This window comes from Spinacia oleracea, chromosome 5, assembly GCF_020520425.1.
Source record: "Spinacia oleracea cultivar Varoflay chromosome 5, BTI_SOV_V1, whole genome shotgun sequence".
Taxonomy (NCBI): Eukaryota; Viridiplantae; Streptophyta; class Magnoliopsida; order Caryophyllales; family Amaranthaceae; genus Spinacia; species Spinacia oleracea.
In genome coordinates, this window is record NC_079491.1 from 43,015,799 (window position 1) to 43,043,791 (window position 27,993).

The 27,993-nt window shown below is 35.7% G+C and overlaps 3 protein-coding genes across 4 annotated transcripts; 1 reads left to right on the plus strand and 2 right to left on the minus strand.

Annotated features, from left to right (window-relative positions):
- Positions 1 to 2,886: 2,886 nt before the first annotated feature.
- Positions 2,887 to 15,945, plus strand: LOC110795547 (uncharacterized). The gene is made up of 7 exons (XM_022000564.2): positions 2,887 to 3,101; positions 4,939 to 5,008; positions 5,102 to 5,161; positions 11,229 to 11,343; positions 14,001 to 14,116; positions 14,541 to 14,665; positions 15,487 to 15,945. The coding sequence occupies exons 1-7, from the start codon at positions 3,025 to 3,027 to the stop codon at positions 15,608 to 15,610; spliced, it is 687 nt and encodes a 228-aa protein (XP_021856256.1). The 5' UTR covers positions 2,887 to 3,024; the 3' UTR covers positions 15,611 to 15,945.
- Positions 15,946 to 16,568: 623 nt separating this feature from the next.
- LOC110795548 (uncharacterized) lies at positions 16,569 to 17,476 on the minus strand. Of its 2 annotated transcripts, none has more exons than XM_022000565.2 (2): positions 17,316 to 17,476; positions 16,569 to 17,112 (listed from the first exon to the last, which is right to left on the minus strand). In XM_022000565.2, exon 2 carries the CDS (start codon positions 17,097 to 17,099, stop codon positions 16,704 to 16,706), a length of 396 nt encoding a protein of 131 aa, XP_021856257.1. In that variant the 5' UTR covers positions 17,100 to 17,112; positions 17,316 to 17,476; the 3' UTR covers positions 16,569 to 16,703. The 2 variants fall into 2 exon arrangements, with proteins under 2 accessions (XP_021856257.1, XP_021856258.1); XM_022000566.2 differs by lacking the exon at positions 17,316 to 17,476 and adding an exon at positions 17,258 to 17,282.
- Positions 17,477 to 19,997: 2,521 nt separating this feature from the next.
- LOC110795550 (B3 domain-containing protein Os11g0197600) lies at positions 19,998 to 27,939 on the minus strand. Its single transcript, XM_022000567.2, has 7 exons — positions 27,791 to 27,939; positions 27,585 to 27,687; positions 25,815 to 26,454; positions 22,964 to 23,094; positions 22,020 to 22,575; positions 21,654 to 21,832; positions 19,998 to 20,850 (listed from the first exon to the last, which is right to left on the minus strand). The coding sequence occupies exons 2-7, from the start codon at positions 27,648 to 27,650 to the stop codon at positions 20,521 to 20,523; spliced, it is 1,902 nt and encodes a 633-aa protein (XP_021856259.1). The 5' UTR covers positions 27,651 to 27,687; positions 27,791 to 27,939; the 3' UTR covers positions 19,998 to 20,520.
- Positions 27,940 to 27,993: the final 54 nt, after the last annotated feature.

Below are 27,993 nucleotides of genomic sequence, written 5' to 3' on the forward strand. Positions count from 1 at the left end.
CAAAACGAATCATTAAAGCCAAAACACGCGCCCAGGTTATCGTCGTCCGATGGGGAAGAAGCTCGCCCGATCGGGCATCCTGCTCGTAAACAGGTCGATCGGAAAGGAATCCGCCCGATCGGGCTCCTATCCGCCCGATCCGACAGCCATTCGCCCGATCGGGCGCACATTCAAACTACACGATCTTCTATCTTCAAAATGCCATATCTCCTTCGTTATTTGTCAAAAGTAGGCGAGTGACCATTCGTTGGAAAGCTCTTGAAGTATAAAATCCAACCCAATTAGAATCACTTTATTTGGAGTTGTAGAACTTGAGTTATGATTAAAATAGTGGACTACAGTCATTTTTCTACTTCTTTCGTTATTCGCTTTGCTTCAAAACTCTTCCAACTTAATGTTTGTGCTCTCGAAAGTACATAATCTCTTGTATGGATTCAAATGAGTAGGAAATGCACACAAATATGCTAATTTCTACAATGATGAACCCGAAACTACAAACACACTACAGAGAGCACATTAGTACTAAGAATCGCTCCGAAGAGCTCATTTAAGATCGAAAAGTACTAAGGGACGGGGGTAAAAACACTATAAAATATGAACATATCAACATGCACCAACCACCCAATATTAAAAAAAATAACACACATAAACATATCCTATTACCTAAGACTAGCCCGTGCCTTGCACGGGTCAGACGACTAGTTTAATATAAAAGAACATAGAATAAAATTTATATATCAACGTGGATTTACATCAATAATAGTTCAATTAATTTACATGAGTCTGCTTAATAACGAGTAAAACTGAATAAGACTCATATTAAATTGGATAAATTTTATCTCGGGTGGCGTTCGTTTATCGAGTTAACCCGAGTCGGATTATTTTCCGATATCGGATTAAATCTGGCCGGATTGACAACAATTTGGTTGAATTCGGATACGGGTCAACGCAAATCGGGTTAAATCAGATATCGTTGTTTATCGTATCAGGTCAATTATGGTTGTTGTCAGGTAAAATCGATTTTCGGTTTCTATCAGATCAGATCAGATGGAGGTTCGGTTCAGTTAAAAATTATTGGATGCAAATCGGATTACATGTCTCCTCCGATTGATATGGTTTAGATATTGAAGTCACGAGTTAATCCGGACTAGATTTAAAGCCCATGCAATGCACGGTTTTGCAAAAGTATACAACTAATATACTAAATAGTTGTTTGATGTAAATTAAAAAAGAAACTAATTATTTTTTTATATGGATTACAACTCATTTGATGTTGTTTTGTCATTAGCTTAACTAAAGCTAAAGATATTTTTATCTTTTTTCAGTCCATCCTTGTCTTTTTTACTGAAGATAATTTTATAAAAAATATCTATCTCCTTTACTATTTTATTTTATCATGGACTCATTTTATCTTTCTTTTATTAATTATAATAATAATATTGTGTGACTGGACATTCCTATGTGGACGTCTCCAATACTCTTGACAAAACTTCCCTTTATATATATATACTAGATTTTAGCCCTGCGATACACGGATTCTAGTAAATTGTTAAGTTAAAATAAAACTGTTATATATATCAATTGCTATATTTTATATATTAGATTAGATAAGTGTTTGATGTTGGATTGAATTTCATTTTAGATTTTTTTATAATTGTTAGAGTGGTTGATTTTGGATGGAGTTGTATATACGTAGTATTCGTAATTAATTAATAAACATATCTACGTGTCACCTAATTATTTATCTATGTGGCACTCGACTTTTTTAATTCATAAATAATTTTGAAATCTTATTTTTCATTCGCAAAGAAGAAAACCATTAGATTCGTGACGCTCTAATATTGGATTAGTGTTTGATTTTGGATTGAATTTTATTTTAGATTAGTGTTTGATTTTGGATTAAATTTTATTTTAGATTAGTGTTTGATTTTGGATTGAATTTTATTTTAGATTTATTTTTTAATTATTAGAGTGTTTGATTTTGGATGGAGTTGTATATATTAGTAATTAATTAATTAAAATATCTATGTGGCATATAATTAATTATCTACGTGGCAATCAAGTTTTTTTTAATTCAAAAATAAATTAGAAATCGAATTTTTCATTGGTCGAAACCATTAGTAATTTTACGTGACGCTCTAATAATTCAGCAAATATACCTCATTTGTATACACATACTAGATTTTAGCCTGTGCGATGCACAAATTTTATTAAATTGTTAAGTTAATTTTTTTTTTGAGGGGAAAGTTAAAATAAAACTCCTATATATACCAACTGCTATATTTATATATTAGATTAGATTATTTTTCATTTTGGATTGAATTTCATTTTAGATCTATTTTTTAAATATTAGAGTGTTTGATTTTGGATGAAATTGTATATTCGTAATTTAATAATTAATTAATAAAAATATATACGTGGCGCCTAATTATTTATCTACGTGGCACTCGACTTTTTTAATTCAAAAATAGTTTCAAAATATTATTTTTCATTGGCCGAAAGCATTAGATTTTCTGCGGGGTGCTCTAATATTGGATTAGTGTTTTATTTTAGATTGAATTTTATTTTAGATTAGTGGTTGATTTTGGATGAATTTTATTTTAGATTAGTGTTTTATTTTGGATGAAATTTATTTTAGATTTATTTTTTTAATTATTAGAGTGTTTGATTGTGAATGGAGTTGTATATATTAATAATTAATCAATTAAAATATCTATGTGACACCTAATTAATTATCTATATGACACTTGATTTTTTTAATTCAAAAATAAATTAAAAATCTTATTTTTCAGCATATATACATCCTTTATATATAGTGTGGTCGATTTTAAAATATTATTTTTCGAATATATTTAGTTCGTATATCGGTCGATTTTGATAGGCTTCTCTTCGTCACTTTCTGAGCACTAGCAAGTAAAAAGTAAAAAACTCGCTGTTTACAACTATTCCTGTATCCCACTCCTCCTCCTTCTCCTCCTTACGCCCAGAATCCAGAACTCCAGAGAAAAAGTGTGCTTGAGAAAGATGACGATGTTTCACTTCTTGAATTGTGCGATACTCACATTCGGTCCTCACTTCGTCTATTACTCTGCCACTCCCTTGTAAGTCAATTTTTCTCTATTCCAATCTTTAGCTTTATCATCTCAAATTTCTGGGTTTATATCTACCTTGGAATCGTAGATCTTAGATAAATGTATTAACTTTATCACCGACTTTGATTGGTTTTTTCCTGAAGATTGTTCAATTGATAACGAGGCATACCCTTAATCGCTATTGTTTAGGAATCTAGTTAGTGGGGGATAAATTAGCTGCAATCTTTTTGCATTCTAAGTAGTATTATGTTGCATTAGCTTCAATTATAATGAAGTTGCGGATCTGCTGATTTTTTACCACTCGGGCAATTTGCAAAAGGCTGTGGGCTTTTAATCGAATTTGTTGTTAGTCAACGTACTCTTCAATATGCTTGTGTACATATACAACATTGTTTTTCAGTAGAAGATTTGTTTCAGTTTTATGTTTTCTTATTCGTCATTAGTGCTTTTAGACCTTTAGTTGGTGTATGACCGTGTGTGGGAATTTGGATTCACTACTTTTGGATTCTCATTACTCTGAAGTCTAAACTAAGCTAATGAAGCATGAGTCAATGCTGTACATACACTATTTTGCGGCTTTTCATGTGCAATTCATCTAGGAAAGGAATGTCTTGGGTTAAGGCTCCGCGAATGCCTACTTGGATTTTGTTCTTTTGACCTGGATTACACTGATCGAAATTTATGTGACCTTATTCGCAATCAGCAGAACTTATTTGAACTTATTGGATTAAAAAGGATTGTAATTGGGTAGCCATATTTTGAACTTATTGGAACTGATTTGAACTTATCTTAACTTGTTAGTAAGTATTTTTCCTGAGCTAACTATGTAAGGTGATGATGTGTACAACCCTTAGTTTTGTAAATAAACATTTAGTAGATTTTCTAAATCAGAATGAATTTAGTAATGCATGACAAAATGACACGGTTATTGGTGGAAATAATGTTGTATTTAGCTTAGTGTTTTCATATTTAGCTCCTTATTTACATCCCTAAGGGCTGTCTATATGACTTTCCAAATACTTAAGGTGAAAATACAATGCCTATGTTATGCTATGTGAATCTGTTTAGAAAGTGTGTTGGGGTTATTATCGATAAGTATGTTTTAGTCTGCTGGTTGCTCACCAACTTGTGTTTTTGCGCAAGGGTTAGTGTTCAAGGATAGCACGGAAAAGAAACTGTATTCAAGTTTTCTAATCGCGACGAAAAAACTGTGGCTGGCTTTTTCTGTTTATGAGAATGAGACAGGGAAAGAGTACAGATGTGGAAATTGCAATCCCTAATTTGGAAACTTTTGACTAACTGTGCATTAGATTAGTGTGTAGTGTTGATTTTCACAATGGTCAGGTTACTTGTGTTCCTAATTAAACGAGTCTAGCAAAGGCAAATCTTAAGGAGCCAAGATTTAAACATGCTTTTACTTAAACTCAAATCGGACTTCTCTGAGGACATAAAAACCAGGCCAAAAAAGTGGATAAAGCGACATTAGTTGGTACACAATTGACACCCTTACTTACTTTAGTGACACTTTTGTTAATCAAATCTGATAACGCTTTGTGTTTATATGATATACTGAGAATGTAGAGATGTCTGCATAGACCAAGCAAGATGCCATGGCAATTTCAAGTGCTTTAGTTGATTAGAAGATCTTTTGTTAGAAGTCAGAGCCCATTAGTTTCTTGTTAGTTCACTTTGTTTATGCTATGCATATGTCCATTTTGTTCTAGTCAAGAACTATGTCAAGCATGCTAAACTAAATATCGGTTAATTATAACAGGGTGTAAGTATTTTTATCCAGAATGTTGGTCGTGGTGTCTTTTATGAAATTTGGCATTACTGTTCTGTGCAGATCGGAGTACGACACACTTGGAACATCCATCAAGACTGCTATTGTTTATCTTGTTACAGCGTTGGTGAAGGTTTGTAAACATTTCCAGACGCAGTTTCTTTACTATGCTAACCAAGGTTTTATTTTTTGTTATTAATTACTGATGCTTTCTATGACTTGGCAGCTTGTTTGTCTGGCAACATTTCTGAAGGTTTCAGATAGTGAGAACTTTGATCCATATCAGGTATGGTTTGTCTCTTTCTCCCATGAGCTTAGGAATTAAATGATGATACGTTTGCCTCTCTCTTCTGTGTAATCATACGTGGCAGACATATTCATGCAGCGGAAGGGTACAAGAAAGTATAGGAAAAGAGGATTAGTTTCTCATTTCAAGGGTCTGTCCTGGATAATTTGGATGCATTCTAGCTATTCAATTTGTCTTTTTTCCAACATATGTTTTGATTGATCATATTCACATATCCGTGCCCTTTTGAATTGCAAATTTGGTTGATATGGTTCTGGTATAAGATATTAAAGAGTTAGATACGTCAAAATTGGAACGCTATTTTTCTTAAGAGATGCTAATGAAATGCTTATTAATTTCAAAGGCTTTTCTGTTGCTGGCTTGCTACATCATCAACTTAGATTTTCAGTTTTCATGACATAATGCAGTCGTATGGAGGACGCCACATTCTAGATTTATGTGTTTTATGGAAAATTGCAAGGGTGATTATCGCACAGTAAACTGTAGACATTTTCACCTTTAGGGTCCAACTACCTTTAACAGTTGTATTTTTGGAATCATGTAAACATGTACACACTTAACTACAACATCTTTTATGAATTTTAATCAAACAAGTGAATAACTAACCATATAACCCATTTATTCAAACAACTACCCTTTGTAATTTTTTTACTTAAATGACTACCTTTTAAGTCACGAAATTGTTACCACTTAACATATTCCATAATAAAACTTAATCTTCCATTAACGTCCTTTTCCTTTTCTCCCAGTTTGACCTTAACTACATTCAAACCATGACATCAATCCCGTTAGTTCCCCCTCCTCCGCTCCTCCGACGACCTTCCTTCCTCCGTCCCTCTTGTGATGATGACCTCTCCCTCCTTTTCCCTTCCGATGACCTCCGCTCCTTCTCATGCTCTTTTCGGTTCTTAGATTCCACTCTTCAATTAAAAGCTGTAGGATCCATTGAAATCTTTATCTTCATTACAATCTTTGAAAGATGGGGATTAAACTTAATTGGGAGAAGGAAAATCTGTATCTTCTCGGTTCTTGTGTGGGACTTTATGTAATCCTTCTTAAGAAATGTAGAAGAATTTATTTTTATAAAGGAAATTGATAACAACAGTCCAAATATTGTCATCTTCTTTATATAATCCCAATTTGTAATACTCAGAGCAATCTCAACTTCAATGGGTATTTTATGAGATTGGTCTTAGACAAAATATGACTTGCTATTGAAGGTTAACTCGTGACTAGCTAGTGATACATGTACATGGCCACTAGGGTTAATTACTCCACCACCGTCAACCAAAATGCTAGAGTTGGCAATGGGTTGGGTTGGGTCAAAATCAGGTCGACTCATTTATAAACGGGTTGAGATATGTAAAACCCAACCCGACCAAACGGGTTGAGATTCTCAACCCAACCCAACCTTATTATAAACGGGTTGATCCGAAGGTTGACCCTTTTAAGTGTTTTTTCCCCTTTAAGTGTAAATCAACTTGACTTAAAACTAAAGGGGTGATTATGTCGAGGCAAATCTCAAAGAAAAAACTAATACTCCAATATGTATTTTACAGGAATCAAAACCTCACATAATTATTCCATAATGAAAAAAATGACAAATGAAATTTTCAAATACTACATATCTATATTACATCCTTGTTTGAATCTTGAATAGTTGGTGAAATAATTTAGCAATAATTTTTTTAATAAATGAATGAAAGAAAGTCAGATGAGTAAAAGTTGGTCATCCAAGTCTAAGAAGAGGCCGCGCTCATAGGCTAAGAAGGGGCTTATTATTTACTTTTTCTTCTTGCCTTCCTTCATTGTTATTTAGGAAATGACCATAGGTCCGATGCTTTATTTTCTGATGTAGAAATACATACGCAGGGAACAAATCTAGGTTGATAATCTTTGAGATGAGTTAGAGAAAATAGATATTGAGAGAGAAGAATAGTTTAAGTTTTTCATATTTATAATTTGTAAAAAGCTAAAAAGACCCAAAATTAAAGTTTTTCATATTATAATTTGTAAAAAGCTAAAAGACCCAAAATTAAACTTTATGTGGGTTGAGCAGGTTGACCTGACCCAATTAGTTAAATGGGTTAATCGGGTTGCTTTCGGGTTGAATATTTCAACATGACCCTAATACTTCCTCCGTTCTTATTTACATGACACAATTGGGTTTTGGAAACTATTCACACAAGCTCCTTTGACTTTCTTTTGTGGTTTATACTTAAGAAAAAACATAGTCGTGTGGGGTCTTGTTAGATTCGTCTCAATAAATATTTTTTAAATATCAATTTTTTATAATTTTTTCTTATCCACAATTGGAGATATTAATGTTTGAAATCGTGCGTTGGCAAACGTGCCTAAATAATTGTGTCATTTAGAAAAGAACAAAGGAAGTAATAGGTTGGGTTCGGGTTGGGTCAACTTTTGTCGGCTCTACAAAATGCTCCCTAATCAAACCCTACCTAGTACCCTCCTTCACCGCTACATGTTGGTTAGCACACAACTACTTTACCCTCGATATCCCCTCTCTCTCCTACCGAACTTGCCAACTCCCTTTCTCCCCCTCTATATCCTCCATGGACCACCACTTAAAGAACCATATATACCACTTTGTTCATGTGCAGAAAATTCAGCTTGGGATGCAAATTGTTTCCAAGTTAGGCATAAATGTTATGGAGATTTATTTTGGGTTTGTAGACATGAATTAAAGGGAGGAAGAATAAAATAAAAAATTGAATTGGTGGGGTGGGGTGGGGTGGGGCTGCAACTAATTGGTTTAGTGGTGCATCAAATTCATGAGAAGTAAGCTATGGTTGTAGACCTTTTACACTTCCTGTTAAATGCAAATCATAAGAATGGAATTGATGATGGATTGGGTTGACTATGGGAAAATTCTTGTTGAAACAAAAACAGAGGGTAGCGATACTGAATTGACGACGATACTGATGAGATAAATGGTGATGAAAGTTTGTGTTGGTCATGAGTTTCTGCAATTAGGGGACTGCAGTAGCCCAAGTTCAGTGTTTTTGCGCTGGAACTAGGGATGACAATGGAATCCGAAACCGACCCGAATCCGAAGCCGCTAGAAAAATTCCTAGTCCGAATAGGAGGCGGGTGAGATTCAGACCCTGCACAGGATTCGAAAATCTGACCCGAGTCCAAATAAAATAAGAACATTTAGTTTTGATATAAAACCCCAGTAAAACCTAAATTTAAAAGTCCCAACTGCTCATTTCCTCAGTCGCCACCCTTCCTCTCTCTTCCTTGCTCCTTCCATCTCCCTCATGCAGTCAAGCCAGTGATGCTTACTTCTTCCATCTAACTTTTGTACTTCTCTCCTCAACATAAGAATAAAAACAACATAACAAGTGTATCTTTGTGAAATCAAGACCCACATCAGCAAGGTTAAATCAACAATTGCAGAAAACATCATTTCTTTGTTCATTTCATTTCTTAATTTAATCAATTGATTTGTCATGCAAATTAATGGTTGGTAGATAGTTTTGAGAATTAGATGTATGTGTAAGTAGATATAAATGTTTCCATGTTTATTTTAAAATCAAATGCGTAAATCCCCATAACTATGCTTTGATTCAAACAAGAATTTATTTATGAAGTAATCGTTATGTTTGATTTTGATTTGAGTTTTTTTTTCTTCTAAAAAATGAAAGTGATTCTCATTTCGTTGGATGTGAATTTGTGATACATGAGGAAAATTTGAGTGAAATTCCGGTGTAATGGGTTGGATCGGATTAACGGATTTGAAGTCGGAGATTATGGAGTGTCGCGGACTCGGATTCGGACCCGAGTCCGACCCATTGCCATCCATAGCTGGAACTGGGTTGTAATCAGTGTAGTGTCTTCGTTCTGTCGAAGATGGTGGTGGGTCAAAGCCATGAAGTGGAGCCGGGGAACAGTGATGGCCGAAGGAATTGATAAAGGAAACTTAAGAAAGAGAAGAAAAGAATATTAATTTTGAGTCTAGGTCATGTATCACGTGCTTGTCACTTGACGCAAATTTACCTCCAATGGCAGGTCACTTTTTGTCAAGAACTAGTGACTACACTTATAAAATACCCATTGAAGTTGGGACTACTTTTAGTTAATTAAAATCTGGGACCGTTTAAAGAAGGAAGACAATAGTTGGGGCTGTTATGAATTTTTCCTTTAACAAGTTTCAAAGACTACTCTGTCACTACAAACATAATCAACTTGAAATTTCAGTTTTCAGCAAACAGTGCAGTAGTGTAGAGACCATACTCTAGATTTCTGCATTTTAGAGAAAGTTGTAAGTCAAGTTATTGCAGTAGACATGTTTAAGCCTTTTTGGGTCCAATCTGTGTTCTAGTAAGCATGTTTTTGTTTCTGTTTCCCATCTGTCTGCTTGTGAGAAGAACAGTAGAACACATGTACTAGTAGGTTTTAACCATATAACTATTTTTGACATCTAGTATTACTTGAGAGCGTATCATTTTTTTCTCCTCCGTGAAATAATTTCCCTCATTCTTCACACTTTTCTTCAAGGGGGGATAAGAGCATTCTTTAACTTTATGTTATGTCATTTGATATCCTCTTCGCTCTATATTAATATAATAGCTTTCTCATTCCATACTATATCTTGTATATCAATGCATGTTTGTTTGTATCTGAATATCTCCACACTGTTATTTGCTAGTTTAAAATTCTAATGCAACAACAAAAACTTACGCACTTTAAATGGTGTGCATAGCCTTAGAGACAATAATACATGGAACGGATACCACAAAGGGAGTACTATCTGAATCATTGTGAATAGCTAGTCATCAGTTTGCTAAGCATCATGGGATTGAGGCACTTTCAGGAATACAATGTACACTTATAATTAAGGGCTCGTTCGGTATCACCGCCAGTTTCCAGTTTTAGATTTTGTAAATTTGTAAGTAATGTGCCTTAAGGGGAATCATGAACTAAAAGTTAGTCATACCCATGCGGTACGAGTATGGATACGCGATTCGCTACCTAATTATGTTAAATTAGTCCAAAGTGTTCCAAAATACTAATACGCAGTACGTAATACATGTATACGGTAAATGATTGTGTTAGGTAACAATGGTCGTACCCATAATAATCATGTATATTTTGAAAACTGACAACAAAACCAGAAACTACTTTGCGTGGTTTCCATATTTTGGTTTTCAGTTTTCTAAAAGACAAAATTGGAAACAAAATATAATGACGAACGGAGCCTAAATTGTTTGTAGCTTGAAAAAGATAGTGAGTTAGTGTAGACTATGTAAATAAAGAAAATGAAAAAGAGACAGAGAAATCATATCGAAGATTGATGGAGTTTTACTTAGCTTTAAGGTTGTTACTCCCTCCATCCCCATCAAACTCTCCATTCTTTCTTGTGGGTGACTGGGTGGGTCCACAAAATAAAATATTGTTTTCAATCCTCTCACTTCCTCACTTTGGGTCCCAACTTTCTCTCACCTCGCGTTAAAAACATTGAACTATAGCCATAACCTTATTTTTTTTATTCACCTTTACAAAACAAAACCCACTATAATCTCTCTCCTAAAGACATGTTCCCACTCCCAAGGGAAATTGATGTTTAATGGGTGACGAAGGGAGTAACTGGGAGAGAATCAAGGCTCTCATAAGCTTGATATTCTTTACTTTTTCTGTAATTTTAGATTATTAAGCAAAATCACCTTCTTCTTCCCTTATATTCTCCCATTAATGGTGTCCAAGCTAAGTTGATTCGTAGCCATTTGTGCTTAGGATTTCAGCTATATGCGAGCTTTCTTTTGTGTGTGGATGTTCGTTAATATTATTTTTCCTTTAAGTTTGTTTGGGAAAAAGGGAGTAGTTCTGATATTCAAGTTCGGGACTTCTATATCTTGTGCCTTATCCCCTTTTATTATTGGGGCGTGAAAACTGGGTTGATGACTGGCACTTTGCCGGTAAAGTAACCAGATATTTTTCTTTATTCCTCTCTTCTTTTCTGTTTCTTTTCCTTTCCTGGTCTGCATTTGATAGGAAGCTCACTACTTTTGCATTCATTTTCCAGGAACTATTAAAGGCATCAATCGGTTTTGTAGATGTTGCTGGCCTATACTTTGCGTTGACTCAATTGACACACAGGAACATCTCCCAAAATCACAAATTTCAAGCTGTTGGTCTTGGTTAGTGATGTTTTACCTTTCTGTTTCTCAACTTTGTGTCCTCTATAGATTTGCATTAAATATTTGTAGTTGATAGAGTATCTTCTTATGTTTCAAAGATCAGCATGTTAGATCCTTGATGCTTCCTTCTGATATTATTGGTAGATTATGTTTCAATTTATACAGTTTTTGCTCCAGTTTTCTTAATGATTTATTTAATCAAGCTAGCTTTGATTTGACTATTAGTAATGTAGGAATTTACATTTAACTACGACACTTTGACAAGTCCTTGTTCGAAATTCAATTATCCTGTCTTCACATATTTGTAGACAAGTGTAAAAAATAGAGGGAAATCAGAATAAATTATGCGATACATGCTTATAGAAGTGCTTGAGATCAGAATTTCGCATGATTAACCAAACACATCAGTCTGAAATGTGTATATATTGGATATTTGAACTAGTTCATGTCTTTCTCTTGCCCTCCCCTCCAGAATGCTACCCCAAGGCACCTCTTATTTGCGATCCCAATTATGGGGTTCTTACCTCTCTCTTTCCTCTGAAGAACCCCGCCTTATCTTTTGTGGATAAGTTTCTTAGGTTTGGATGAAAATGTAGTTTATGGAAAACGTAAAAGGATCTATACACATGTTAATTATGAATCTATCATGATATTAATATACCTCTTGTAGCGTGCTTTCTGCTTCCATTAGCCGATTCAATCAGGTGACATACGAAGTATTGAGAACCTAAATTGAAGCTCCTTTAACTGGTATGAACACCGTACGGCGTACGATCAAACCACAATAAGAGGTGACATATTATATCACAAAGCATGAAGAGACTTTCATGTTGCTTTGTGTTTCCCGGGGAAGAATGGAGTGAATGTGTCAAGGTTGCTAAATGTGATATAACGTCCTTTAGTGCATGTATGTCTTGGCTCTAAGCCCAACATTCTTAGCGATTCAATCTGTGTAAGAGGATTTGTTACGGTTAAGTCGCTAGCCTAAACATATCAATTGGTTAAAGTTAACTATAGTTTTTAGGATTGGTTGTAGATGACAATAAATTAGTTAAATTAAGTAACCGATATGTTTAGCTTGGAACCGCTATCAATTAGCATGAAAAATGTAATTGAGCTAGCGGCCTAACCGTAACTAATCATATAGGGTCACACAATATAGTACGGATCAAATCGCTAAGTATGTCGGGCTTAGAACCCGAGACATACATGCTCTAAAGGAAAAAGCAGACAATGGAGAACTCGTTTGAAGTAGAATCATCTTGTGGGAGAGCTCGGCTCTGAAGTTAACCCTGCAGAAACTGTGAAGAACAACTGTGATCCCGTATGAGATTTTTAGGTTTGTTTTTTAAAAGAATCCTTGGAGTAGCTCCGGTGAAACGTCAGATTACATTGTCTTTCGCTGATTAGCAGCAGAATAAGATATCTATAGGCCAAAGGTTTTTATCTGTGCAAGATGCAACCGTGTCACCTATCTCTCAAAGTTGTAGCTACAATATTAGTCATGTTCTAATCTGCATTGTCTAAATATGGTGAAAACTGTTATGATTATATATATATATATATATATATATATATATATATATATATATATATATATATATATATATATATATTCCTGGATTGGCTGTTAAAATCGACTTCCTCTGTTTTTCTTTTTACTTACCTGTTTCATCTATCACGCTCGCCAGCGCATAAGTTTAAAAATTAATATCTTTAATTATCAGTGAGTAAAATTATAAAAATAGATATTTTGATAGTATTTATCGAGACGCAGTAATAGGATAACACAGGCCCATGTGGTCAAAAGAGAGTGTGAAATAATACAAAAGTCAAACTGGGTCAAGTAAAAAAGAAGGAAGTATGATGTTCCGAACCTCTTTGTCTGAGTTCGTTTGTTCCAATAGCTTGCCTTAACCAGTCCAATGAATGCAAGACTTACCCGGGTGATTGGTTGCTGTTAGCAGGTGGTGAGCTAATCAGCTTAACTAGTTGGCTGTACCTATTGAAGAACTTTGCACTTGAGCATGATGATCTTACCAATGATAAGAGTTTCCTTAGACATTTCAAAGCGTTAGCAATAACAATTTAGATGCCAAACCGGGGACCAATCAATATACCTTTATAGTGTTGTGGGTTGGATCAACTGATTAAAGACTACTCAGATGATAAGTCTCTTTATATTGATGACGCTATGATTATTTGCTGAAATCAGCTAAAAAGAATTTTAAACTTATTGTAGGCTTAGTAAACCTCACCTTCTCCAATTCCCCAAATTACAAATAAAAAACCGAATTGTACCCAGCTGATCTGGTTTGAAAGTTTATAGAACTGTCATTTTCCAATCCGTTGATGCTATCCTTTCGAATCAGACTCCTGCAATCATCACAATTTCCATGGGAAAACCATATCCCTGTATAGTTTCTATAAAATCTCCTAAAGTTAGCGTAGTCAGCATCAAATCCTAAAAGCACTAGTTTCCCAAGCTGATATACGATCCTTAACATATGATTGTCATGGGCTTGTTGTCCTTTTGTAGCATTGCATATGGCAGTCTTTCTGTTTCTGTCATGTTTCTTTGTGGCTGAGGATACATTTGGGTGTTTGGGCTTCATCTGCTTTTGGAATTTAATTGGTTTACTTCTTCCTATATGCAGGATGGGCTTTTGCGGATTCTGTTCTACACAGGTTAGCTCCTCTATGGGTGGGTGCGAGGGGATTGGAATTCACATGGGAATACGTTCTGCAAGGTCTTGAAGCAAATGCCAATCTGGTATAATTTCTTTTTCCTTTACTTTGAAATATATGCATTGCAATTTTCTTGGCTAAAAAATAAGCTTTCATTTTCCATGGAAGGCTAAATAGAAGTCAGTTAATCAATTTCAAGTGCCATGTCATTTTAATCTAAATAACTTTCATGAAAAACGCAACTCCTGTCATTGGTTGGGGAACACATAGGTATTATGTTGGTCTTGGGAAATCTTTGATTGGGTGGCGGTGTTGAGATGGTTAGAAGTTAGAATACAAAGGCGTCATGAAGATTTCCCCTGCAAACTGGCCCCTGGTATTATAATCACCATTCCAAAATGGTTCAATCTTTGAAAGGAAAGGAATAGTCTTGTGGAGGCTTCACTTTCACAATGACCATAATTTCTTTTCTCCTTCATTTGCTTCACTGATTCAAGATTCTTCTTCAGGTGTTGTGCATTTCTCTGGCTGCATTGGGGTCCTTGATGTGGCTCAGGAAAAACAAGCCAAAGACGTTGATACCTATAATATACTTGTGTGCTGGGATAGTGGCCACCATGCCGTCTATCACAAGGTTTGTTTGATACTCTTTCTTGATACTTGAAAGCACAGCATATATGACATTGGTCTCGATGCAGCAACTTTTACTCCAACTATCCATATCAAGTTTCTTTAAAAAAAGTTGGAAGATAAAGAAAATGCATAGTTATCCATTAAAATGATTCTTTTGGTTGATATTTCTCAAATCTTCCCCCCACCCACCCTCCTTAAAAAGGTATCAATCAGCATAACATATTTTGAGATTAATAAGAAACAACTTTTCTTTCCAACATTTGCAATTTTAGAACCTTACTTAAAACCAAGGTTGACTCCGAATACTAAGTGGTGAAGTCTCCCCGGCTAGTGGCAACATTGTAAACAAATACTAAGTGGTGAAGTCTCCCCGGCTAGTGGCAACATTGTAAACAAATTACCACCAACCAGCAGGATACTATATGATGACCGATGAGTCGGTGACTATGGAATAGAAGGTGGCTCTAAAGCCTCTACAAACACCTAGATCTGAGTCCAGATAAAAATGCACATATGTGCAAATGGCTCTAGAAACTCCCTAGAAACACAACAGTATCGAATTTTTCTTGTACGCCACTTGAGAATAGGAAGAAAGCCACGTTTTTCAATAAGCCATGTAGATTGCATTTCAATATTCTTGATTGCATAATGAACTAAAATATCAGACAAGTACTAAAGCAGTAAAGCTAATGTACATATATAAAAAAAAAACCTTGATTTGCCAAAGCTTGCTGCTGCATTGTTCGTGCTATAACTTTTTCAGTGATCAGGTAGGTATTCTGCTAACTCTTCCTTATGTTTCTGCTGTACTGCGAGTTTCAGCTATTTACGGCGAGGTATGGGATGGAAACTTCCAGAAGTTGTCGGCTTTCAGCTGCTCGCTTCTTTGGTGATCGCTTTTATTAGCTGGCAACTCTTTGCAGCATGTCAAAGACCATCTTTTTGATGACATTTAGATACCAATTGTTCTCCCAGAGATGGTTTTACCAAGATTCATCAAGGGAATTAATTTCTTGAGGAGAAGCCAAGAATCAGCAAGGGAATTAATTTCTTAAAGCAAAGCCATTTCAGCATGTATCCTTTTCTTTGAAGCTTATTTTATTTATCACATTGACTTGGTAGCAATTAGTTAGTTCTGGCTACCACTAGAATCTCCTTTCAGCATTCGACATTTTGTAAGGTGGAAGATAAATAGGCTTATTTCTAAAAGCATTGGGTGTATGAACGATTTTGTAACGGAAATATATATCCAACGTATTTGGAAGTGGTGAGTCGTTGAAATTTTACGCGCACAATCCTAACCAATTGGGGAGCATACTGTTTTGACTGTTGGTTTAATTTTTGAATGTTCTCTCTATTTAGGCACTGATTTGTCTCATCCCTTTCAAGTGATGCACTATTTGTTTTTGAGATCTCTACTGTAATTGAAATTTTGGGCACTAAATTAGCATTATTCTATTGCCTCCAGGAATCGAATTTTAAACTAGTATTTTTGTATGCTGAATTATACTTGCACCTGATGTACCAGCTCTGGCAAAACTTAATTGCGATATCAACCGATGTCCTATATTAAAATGAAAGAAACAGCAACTGTATATTCAGTGGTTTTCAGGTATGCAGTCAGGTGTGACTTATTCATAGTCTCAAACTCCACAATATTTTAAGAAGTTTTTACTGTAAACGCGCAGATTGGATTGGAAGAAAATGCTTATTTTCACTGATGAAGATGATTATCCATTCAGAGTCGGCCAATCTCAGGTGGTTTTATTCCCAAAATAATGTCAGAATTTCCTAAAATTTCCCGAGTGAACCGAACCATATTCGTCAGATGAATGGCCTCTGAAAAGATGTTCCTACTTGTGAAAGATTGGAGGTTACATTTTGAAAAGGGAAATATAATGCTATGAAAGGAAAATAATGCAGGAGTTTGAGGTTTATAAATTGAAGTTACAAAATGAACACCAGTTCCCAATTCATGAATCAGGGAGGCACAGTGGCGAGTTTATATAACTATATTCAAAGTAGAAAATGATTAAAGTTTACTCTGCCTCCTCTACGGTGGCCTCAATCCGCAGAAGAACGAAACCAATAGCAACACCAACAAGTGTAAGTCCATTCATAACAGCAGCAATCCTGAAAATCTCAGCAGCAGCATTGCAGGTAGAAGTCAAGGCACCACCACCAGCACCACCACCACCACCTGATCTTCCTTTCTTGGTAGCAGTACTCCTCAATGAACTCACAACATTGGCGAAACACTGCTCGGTACATACTGCCTGACCGAGGCCGAGCACAGCATTGTTTGCCTTGAGACCTCCATAGGAGTTTACTCCACTCATGTAAACAACTTTGTTCATTTTCCTCTGACCCCTGCTGCCTGAGATTGCCGGTACAGCTGCGGAGGACAAAGTAGTTGATGCAGCTGCTGTTGCCATCTTTTATTTTTATCTGAAAACAAGAATTAAACAAGAAAACGATGAAATAACACAAAAGATAAACAAACACAGGATGATTGTAACAACTTTAGAGCTTGTTATGGTGGGAGATTATTATTATTTGGTTAAACGAAACAGAAGCATAGACAAACTTTTACTTGTGAAAGTAACAAATTGTTGAGGTGTAACTTTTATTTTTTGAAATAGTATAGATACCTTAGTGGTGTCAGATTGAGTGATTGTGCAAAGGAAAATGGACGAAATGAAGGAGTGGTGCAAGTAATGAAGAGACTAGAGAGTGTGGTGAAGGTGGGTTACTTAGGATAAGGTAAGATGAATAGATGATGTTTGGTTGGCTGATAGAGTTGATGCTGCTGTTTTTGTGCCACCAAATGAAAGTTGGTGGGGTACACTTCATTTTGGTTCGTATCTTTCCATGTGGCCCATGGGGTCCTAGACCCTAGTGTGATAATTTGATGCCCAAAAGAAAGGAAAATTTATACTTAGAAGAGGCAAAACTGGGTGGAAGATGGATTTTGCCCATTTAACCGTTTCTGTCCAAAAACCACTTTGTCATTTATCCTTCTATTTTTTCACTATTTTTATTCGTTTTTCCCCTCAATTCATACACAAAAATCAATCTTCCGCCTTCCCTTTCACACTTACTAGTGTTTATGCAAGCTATGCGCGCGTGACATTTTATATAAATATTGTTATCTATTCAGCTAGAGATGACTTTGAGGCGGGGTAGGGCCTCCACACCCGTATCCGCTTAAAATTCTCATCTCCATCCCCCCACCTACAATATGAATGATACATACCCCGACCCTTCCAATCTCTGTCTTGAGTGTAAAAAGTAAAATTCGAACCCGCTCCATCACAAGCCTTTTATCCACACCCATCTCAAACCCACCCTCTAGATTAACATTTATTTTTTCTCTTGTAAGATATTTTTGAATTTTAAAATTATATTCTAGAGTGTTTGACATTACAGTTGTTTGATTAGAGTAATTGAGTAAATAAATAAAACATTATAATATGTAGGTTAGTAGTAAAAAATGTGGATATTATTCATAATCAATCAGATGAAGGATAAACGAGACAGGCAGATCCAATCAAAAAGTCATCCTCGCCCAGTGACCCGCATCAAATATTTTTTTTTAACCCTATCAGGCTACCATCCACCAAACTTTCCTCCATCCCCACCCCATTCGGGGCGGATGTGCACGGGATCTCCCAAAAAACCCGTCCCATAGACAATTTGACATCCTATAATGCTTTGTTTATTTGTACTTAAGCCTCTTAGGTTTGATGATGACATGCAATTTTTACTAATGGTTTATCAAGTAAATGTGCAAGGTGATCATATTGTTTGTAGTAAGACATGCAGATGGTCAAGCAAGGAACTTGGAGAACTATCAAATAATCAAGAGTGTTCTACGTTCCAGAGGAGGAACTATGAAGGGGTAATGTAAAGGAATACATGACTTAAGCTGCTACAAATGAGCTTCAAGATAAGAAGACTGGATACTAAAAATAGAGTTATTTTTAGGATTTGTGTAAGTGTTTAGAAAGAAAGGCTGACATGAACTTTGTAGTATCTGATCTCTATGAGCAAAGAAGCTTCGGAGTATTTTGAAATTAAATAAATTTGAATTATTATTTTCTGGTCGTATGTTTTTAAATAAATTTCAGTTCGAAAATGATGAGTTTTAATCTAAGAAAAAAGTTTAATTGTTTTTATAAAAATCTGATTTGTTTGTTCTTGGATTTACTTGGGTCATCTTTCTATCAAGTAAAGATGAAACCTTTAATGAGTTTGTTTAATAGGATAGTGGGTCATATAGTATATTAGATGTATTATTTAATTAGATGGTGGGGTTGATAAGTTACTAAAAATGGCAAGTGTATCTCTTAAATAAATACGGCCGGTAAAAACAAGTGTATCTCTTAAATAAATACGGCCGGTAAAAGCAAGTGTATCTCTTAAATAAATACGAAAAAGACAAGTGTATCTCTTAAATAAATACGGAGGAAGTAAGATAATCAGAAAAGTATGATAATAAAAATAAAATTAAAAGCTATTGAAATTAAGTTTAAAACGTCAAATACCAATATCAAACAAAAAGTAAGAACACATAACATTTTGGGTGTAAAACAAAATTTTAAGTTTTGTAGTATATGAGTATCAAACTCAGGACATTGGGTACCCAAATCTCCAGTGATGTATCTTCCAACTCGTCCAGCTTCTTACTTGTTCAATTTATATAGAAGATAATTGTTAACTATAGATTTTGTTCTTCGACTTCTCGACCACCCCCACCGCCTACGCCTTCGATCTTCACCATCGTCTTCCCCGACCACCAGCCGCCGTCCCACTTCTCTCCCCCTTAACTGACCACCCAATTGCCGCCCCTTCTCTCTCCCCTTTAGCCGACCACCAAATCGTCGCCCCTCCTTTTTCACTATTTTCCTTCCCCGACCCTCTTTCCCGATCTCCCCTCTCCACCGCCCCTTCCCTCTCTCCCTCGTCCCCTTCCCCGACCACCAGACCACCAAAGCCACCCCTCCTCTCCCCCTCCGCCGACCACCAAAGTTACCCCTCCCCTCTCCCCCTTTGCCGACCACCAAAGCTACCCCTCATCCTCTCTTTTGCCGATCTCCGGCCACGACGGTGGTGTTCCGGGCCGGATGCAAATTAATTAGAGCGGGGATTAGTGTTTTTAATTTTTTGGGATTTTGTTTTTACATAAATATATGTATTTTAGAATATTTTTTTTCAAATATTACAAATCATTTAACAAAAATAAGAAAATGTATTTATTGAAATAAAATAAAATAAAATAAAATAATAAAAAAAATACTATGGTAATCCTCAATAGGAGTATCACCTTAGAATTCTCAGGAATTCACATTATTACTAGTATTTGATTTTGTTTATTTTGCAATAGTACAAAAAAAAAAAAAAAAAAAGGAAACGGCCTAATTATTCTTTTATTCACGTGTGCACTGCATCATCATGACAGACAATTTGGTCTTTGAACCACCAACTATAGGGAACTGCCGCCATGAATCCCTAAGAATTCGCCAGAGTAGCCTTATATACAAGACGTTGTCTTAGGGGTGATGCAACCAAGTTTGCACTTGAAATTCATCAACACTACTACATTACACTGAAAATACTGAACAATGCAGTTCACTTTGCTCTTGATAGAAAGTACAACTGAGCAAAGAATATACTATGGTGTCCATCAAACGACTCCTAGAAAAATAAACCCCGGAACAAGATTATCAAAGGATACCCTTACTCATGACTTTGAATCATATTCTTCAGGTTGAAACTTGGATAGTGCCCTACCTACACATGCAGAACTTCATCATTGCACCAGTGGAGATTCTCACAGGATACCACATTTTATTTTTATGTATCCGGAAGAACACCACATTCTGTAGACTCAACCGAAGCTGTTGAGTCATCAGCTATAACTTCATCATATACACACTCTGGTCCCTTATGGCTACCCTTAAACACACGCACTTGCAACACCCTCTCATCAAGAAGTTCAAAGACACATATATCCTCAAGTTTCACATCATTCATAGTTACAAATGACATCCAGCCTCCATAAAACTTTGTCCGCTGTCCATAACGAGCTGCAATAACATTCCAAGAGTCCCCTCTCAAATTGCACAGAACTACCTCCGCCTTACAAGACGGAAGATATTCAGCTGCAAACTTATTAGGGACAGCCTGTTAAAGAGAATAAATAAATCAAATATTCAAACCTTAAAAACAAAGGAAAAAGAAACAGAAATTTAAACAGAGAGTGAATATAATAAAGTATTCCGTATCTATGTTACATGGACTCTCCATTTTACCTCAAGTACCCGTGTCGGATCCTCGACACCCTGACATGGGTATGGAGTGTATAGACCCTGGACACTTCATTTAGGACCGCATCATGAATTGTTTTAACAAAATAGTCAAGTCGGACACTTGGACACATACCTGTGTCTGACACAAGTACCCGAGTTTGAATAAAATAGCTCCGTAGTTATCTAATTAGATTTTAAGATGTCCTCATTCTTGTTGAAAAAACATCGATCTAAGATAAAGTTGGAGCTGAGTGGCCTAAGTGAAAATGGAGAAACAAGAAAACAAAGTATCTTGTTATTGGTCATCCTGATGTTGTGGTATTTATTTATGTATTTCATCTGAAAAGATGATTTGGGTTGGAACTTCTTAGGCAGTTTTTTTGTTTCCTATTCGAGAAAAAAGACATTGTACATAAAAGTAGGAAAGGAAATGCTGCAAGAACAAAAAAACAAAGGTGGGTAACCAAAAGATAAAGAAAAATTAACCATTTGTTTAGATTAAATCCTAGTACATTGGGATACTACATATGAGTTCTGTATTCAAAAATTCCTTGGGGAAAGTATAGTTATCAGGAGCATAATTAGCATGTCACACAGAGCAAGAGAACAACGAACAACAGGCATAAAGTATATCCTGAAAATTGAAAGGTTTTGGACAGTCTCAGCATAAGTACTAACCATTGTGAATGATCCACCAACATTGGAGCTCGTCATAACCTTCATAAAGCTAGGGAAAGGGGAAGTAAAAGATGGGGCATAACTGCCTTCTCCAGCTGTAGGCTGCATGTGCATTACCTGGTTGTTTCCGCTTGTTTGATATGACATAGTTCCACCAGCATGACATACTAGATGCTTATCTGGCAGCATGAATCAACAAGAATGAATTTGGAGGAAGACAAAATTATAATGAATTCATTTACATTTTTTTTTTTTTGAGGGGAAATGGATTCATTCACATAACCACAAACTATTGACAAAATGTTAATAAAATCACACAATGTCATTACTAGTATGTACATATATCATGTGGTAATCATAAAATACCTGGCGTAAAATCATAACTGGTACCAGTGGATGATGCGGAAGCACAAGCAGGAACTTGTACTGCAGTAGAGTCATCAACTGTACAAGCGGAGGATGCTGCCTCTTGCTGCATGTAAGGCAATTCGTCTGTTATATTTCTATACTTTTCGTTGGGAGTTGTGCATGGCTCATTCGTTTGATCCGTATCTTTTAAAAGACGGGCTCCTGTATCTTGTGCTACATTTTCAGCTGTTTCAAGGTGCCTTCCACCCAATCCAAAGCCTTCAACATCAACAGAGTTGCTTTCAATTTGACAACCTAACCCTTCCAAACCATGCCGTTGAACATGTACACGCATTTCAAAATCACCCATGAGTTCAAAAATACACACATCTTCTATCTTGATACTGTTACCACGAACAAAGGCTAACCAGCCACCACAAAGAGTATGTAATGTCGTCTGTCTCTTCATAGTTGGAATTGAGTTTACCATCCAGCAGTCTCCATTTAGATTCATGAGGGTGACTTTTATTCGGGATTTTGGAAAATGTGCTGTTGAGAAATGAGTAGGAACTTTCTGCAGGAAGGTTAAGCAAAAATAGCAAGAAAAATCTTCAAATATAGGCAACAATAGCAAGAAAAAACTTCAAATATTTTAGTAAATCTAGCATGTAAGAATCCTGAAGGGCAAGGGTCAAGCAAACAAGTCCGATTCTACACGCTCCCGTCACTCGAAAAGACCACAGAAATATTATTCACTTCCCATGACATACGTCAGAAATCAACACGAGAACACAATGTGGCCCTTTCTCATTATTTCCCAGCGGACAATCAACTTCAAAGTCTGCAAATTTGATCCCACCTATTGATCGGTAAACTAAGATATACCCACGGTAATAGACTTCCAGTGGGTGAAGGAAGCAACACTGACGTAGAAAAAAACCACCAACAGGAAAAATACTCACCATTGTACCGTTGCCACTGATATTTGAATAACACATAACTCTGGCAAAATATGGGAAAGTGGACGTGAAGTGATGAGCAACTCTTGACTGTACGAACTTTGATATGCTGGCCATTTTTTGGATGTCAGTCCCTGATTCACATAATATGATAAGAAGAGTCCTGTTAGTGGGGAAAAACAGAAATAAGGCAGTTTTCTCATAAATGAAGTAAATGGACTAATATGTCACATCAGAAATTTTCAGCATAGTTAAAATTCCGCTCAGCAGAAAAGGGGAAGTCTACTGAAACAGACTGGCATGATTCGGGTGTTCAATAATAAAAAGCTTACAGAAGTCCATGATAACCCTTGGATCTTTTGAAAACAGCAGAGAAGCAAAATATTCATGAAAGATATGAAATTTACAAAAGGCATAAGAAAAGAAATCCTCGTTTCCTCTTTCAGCCTTCATCCTTCTCTCCTCTGCTACTCTAGTTACCCTAGATTCCTCAAACCTCCCTCATCTCAACCAATTTGTACTGAGGATGACATCAGTAACTGACCTTACAGTGCGGTTTGTGAATTCTCATGAATTTCAGCCACATTTTTTCTTGAGTTCGTTCATATATATTACTTTGATGTGATTCTACGTTAATATCTTTGAACAGCTACAACATCTGCTCATCTCCAGTAATGGGACCAGCAAATTTAAAATGGCAAACCCAATGGGAAGTTGACGAAATGAAGAAATTTGGTTAACCCTATTGGGAAGACGAAATAAACTGACAAAAAACAGTTAAATGACAGTTCTAATTCTCAAATCTGTAAAAAAAGGGAAAAAAAGAATATCAATCATTGATGCCTCAATGGCTTTATGGCCACTGCTCGGCCATTCTATTACGAAACGAGAAAAACTAGGTAGTTTTTTTTCCTCTTTAGTAGTCGTTTATGCCTCGTCATTTTTTATGATAAAAACAATCTCAGCCATTTACTGGAGATCCAAGGATATCACTGTTCATTCCGCAGTGCTTACTTAGAAACCCCCTTCTCATTGATGTTCCTCGTAGACATATGTACATATATTTATGGTTGATTACAAACTAAATTGGAAACCATGTGCATGAGGCTCCAGTCAAAAATCAAGGTTTGGGAATCAGAAGCATCAACAAACATAAGCAGCCTTACCCATACTCTTGTGGAAGCAGATTCTCTAACTTGAATCTCAATGGGGAACCTCTCCATAAACAGAGCAACCTCTTCAAAAACTAATTAAATTTTATTCTAAAATTCTGAAAATAATATAGCTTAGTGTTTAGTTTTGTGTAAAATGCTTTCCCGGAAATTTTCCCATTCTGAATCACTTCCCGCTGCTTATTTCGGAAAGGGGTGGAAAATAATTCTATCAAGGTGGAAAACATTTCCCATTTGAAAGGAAGGGAAACCACTTTTCCTCCCTCCCCCTTGCGTCCCTTTTTCTTTGCTTCCATCCATCTTCAACCTTCAACCTTCCACTTTAATTTTCCTTTTCTCTACAACTTTTCTTGTAAGAGAACAAACAAAGGAAAACTAATTTGGAATTGTGTTTTCAATTGAAAAATGTTTTCCGTCAAACCAAATGGGGCCTTAGCATAACCTCTATGTTACTTGGACTCTTCATTTTACTTCAGTACCCGTGTCGCATCCTCGACACCCGGACATGGGTGTGGACCCTGGACACTTCATTCATTTTGGACCAAAATCGTGAATTCTTTTCGAAAAATAACCGAGTCGAACACTAGGACACGTACCTGACATGGGTATCCGAGTCCGAGTAACACATGGTAACCTTACTACTGTCACTTAAATTCTATTTAAGCGACCTGAAATATATATTAGTCAAACTTACTACCGTAACCGTAACATAAATTCCATTTACAAGTAGTATAAAGCAAACATTTGATCATCTGTATCCAACAAAATATAACAAAATATTCTAAGAAAATAAAAAGTATGTCAAACTATGATCACATATTACCACTAGAAAATTAGTTAGACTTAAATATAAATCCTAATTACTACCCTATCGAGCAATTCACACTCCTTTCGTGAACTGGAAAGTTAAATTCATCAACAATTTGTTAGACAGTAAGTTTGTAAATTTAGGCTTCGTTCTATTCACCTGATTTCCACTTATTTTTCCTGAACTTATCTTATCAGAACTTATCTGAACTTATTAGAACTTATCAAAACTTATTTTAGTTATAAATTGTACTTGGCCAACCCTTATTTTTCCTGAACTTATCTTATCTGAACTTATCTGAACTTAACTGAACTTATCCGAACTTATTTTTCCTGAAATAAGTGGAAATAAGGTGAACAGAACAGGGCCTTAATCTTGTGCAATTCACACTCAGGGATTGATCATATTATTTACTGCAATGCAAAATCAAGTTGTTAGATTTATAAACGGGTGGGAAGAGAAAATCAGCAAATCAATCTTCAACTTCAAATGTTATCCTCTTATGCATTCCAAAAGAACCAGTTATTTACAAATCAGAACGTGAAAATATAATACTTGACCGAAGATCAATTTTTTTTTTTAAATCTCAACATAAAACATAATTCCACTGCCTAGGGTAAGGGGGTTTGAAGTATGCAGCCATGTGTCACTTTTTAAACAACCCTTAGGAAAGTCAATACTGCTGCCACTTCAAAACACACACGGATCACAAGTAGTTCAATGGGCCATTATAACCCATCCAAATACCAAAACAATAGTGAACCTTTGACTCAATTTGACACGAAATTCCAAATAACTATAGCTACTAAAAAATAATTGGGGGGATGATAGGCCTCTGTACATAACTAAATAAAAGCGAAGTAAGAATGCTTACTTTGATCCTTCTTCGAGGATTTCTTCGACTTCTTCACTTTTGAAGAAATATTCATAACTTTAAAATTTACTGCACTTGTCATTCTGTCAGGTCCGTTAAGAGAAGGCATAGCCAAGACAATTTCATTGTCGGACGCCTTGGCAATGATTTTTGTCATATTATCACACCCACTCGTTGTTTCCTTGAATTTCTGACTTTTCTTGGTAGACATGTTTGATTTTTGTTCTCGGTTTCCAGCAGGCAACTCGAGATGAACCGGCATCCAGCTGCCCTTAATTTTCTTATCCGCAACTAAATTTAGCATGGAAGCTTCCGTCTCCCTTTCTCTTTTCCTTCCCAAGTTTTCATTACACTCGGAAGCTTCTTGACTGCAATTTGCATAAAATGCTTCATCTTTCTCACATGAGCTTTGATCAAAAATTTGTATGTTGAAATTTGAATCCCAGTTGTATCTGAAGATTAGAGTATCGCCACACTGTAAAGAGTGATCGTTCACAAATGTGGACCAGCCATCACGAAAATACAAGTGACCATTGATCTCAATCAGATCGACATGCCATATGTTACCACTTGGTCCTATTAGTGTGAAAGATCCAGAAGTTCGGCTCTCAAGGTGCTCAACAAATTTAGATGGAACTTTCTGCAAGGAAAAGTTTAATGACCATCAGCTTAGTGGAAAATTTATGCAAGATATGCACTAAGGAAAGAACCATAATAACATCGACACAACAAGAAAAAGGATATAGCTTATATTATACCACACTGCAAACAATAAGTCATCCTGATTTCGGTCATGCTTTGATATATTCCCAGCTCAGTAAACAAGCCACTGAAGTAATGTACGCATCACAGAAAATGATAGAAAACTATTTCAAGTTACAATTAGACAAGTGTTATGACAATCAGCTTTGAAAAGTGTGCACAAGGATTCTAATGAAAACTATTCATTCACCATATATTTCCTCCTCGTCAATATGTTCAAGATTGTGGCAACAATTTGAGCTAAAGTTAACATTTAACATTTTTTTTTCCGGCTAATATAAACAATTTGTATAGTTGTAGTTGTTCCAACAATGCTGTAAATACTACTATGCAGCTTTTTATTTATTCTAGAAAGGCAAAACGCAGTCAAACATCGAAAATTCCAGACAATTACACAGCTGGTAAAACAAAACTAATGTTCGTTCAGATAGAAAATCAAGTCTCCAAATCATAGGGTTGCATTAGCATCTCATATCTTAAACAGACACATACTCTAAACAGCTTTGAACACAAATTTTCCAAACGCGGGCACAATCTAAAAGTCCCCACAAGCTGCATTGTTGTTTTCATCTTCCTTTTTCCCCCTTTCCCTTTGATTTCAGTACTTCACTCTTAATGAACTTATGTGTTCAAATTCCACTGGTAACCTAATTACTTACAGATATTCAGCATGCAAATGATCCCCTCCTTGCCTTCAACACTAGACAACTATAGACCAAATCAAGCAATAACTGCTTCGTATATAAAAGTTAAAAAAAAAAACACAATTAATAGTATTGTAATGTCAATATCAAATGACAAATTAACAATCAAAATAATAATTACAATTATCAATATTATATTCAAGAAAATGAATTAATAAAAATAAATTAACAAAGGTAATGTGAAAAAAGATCAAATATGCAAACCCCAACAAAAAAAAATTAAACTTTAATATCTCGAATTAAGGGGTAGGTTCAAGAACAATTAGTCATGCAAAGAAATGGAGAAAAATGGGGTAGAAACTACCAGCCTCTCAGAACTCAAATTAGGAAGAAAAACTTCCAGAAAATGTGGCATCCTCTTAGTCATCATTAGAGATTCTGTTTTCAACAAACATAACCCGAAATTGCTGCAAAGAAACCATAAGAAATAATTTGGAAGCTAATTAGAAAAGGAATTCATGGAAATATTTGGAGAGATAATATCAAATAGAGTGGTTTTCAAGAGCTCACCTGAAACGCTTTCCAGCAACTTCGCTTCACCCGAGGAAGAGAGAGAAAATGAAATAAGGAGGAGTAGTAACTAAGAGGAGAGAGAGTGAGATTACAGAGCTTTTATTGCCCGCGCAGAAATGAATACACTTGTGTACATAAATGTGAGCAATTTCCGGTAAATGGTTAAAAGATGTTAAAATTTCTGAAATACTCCCTCCTTA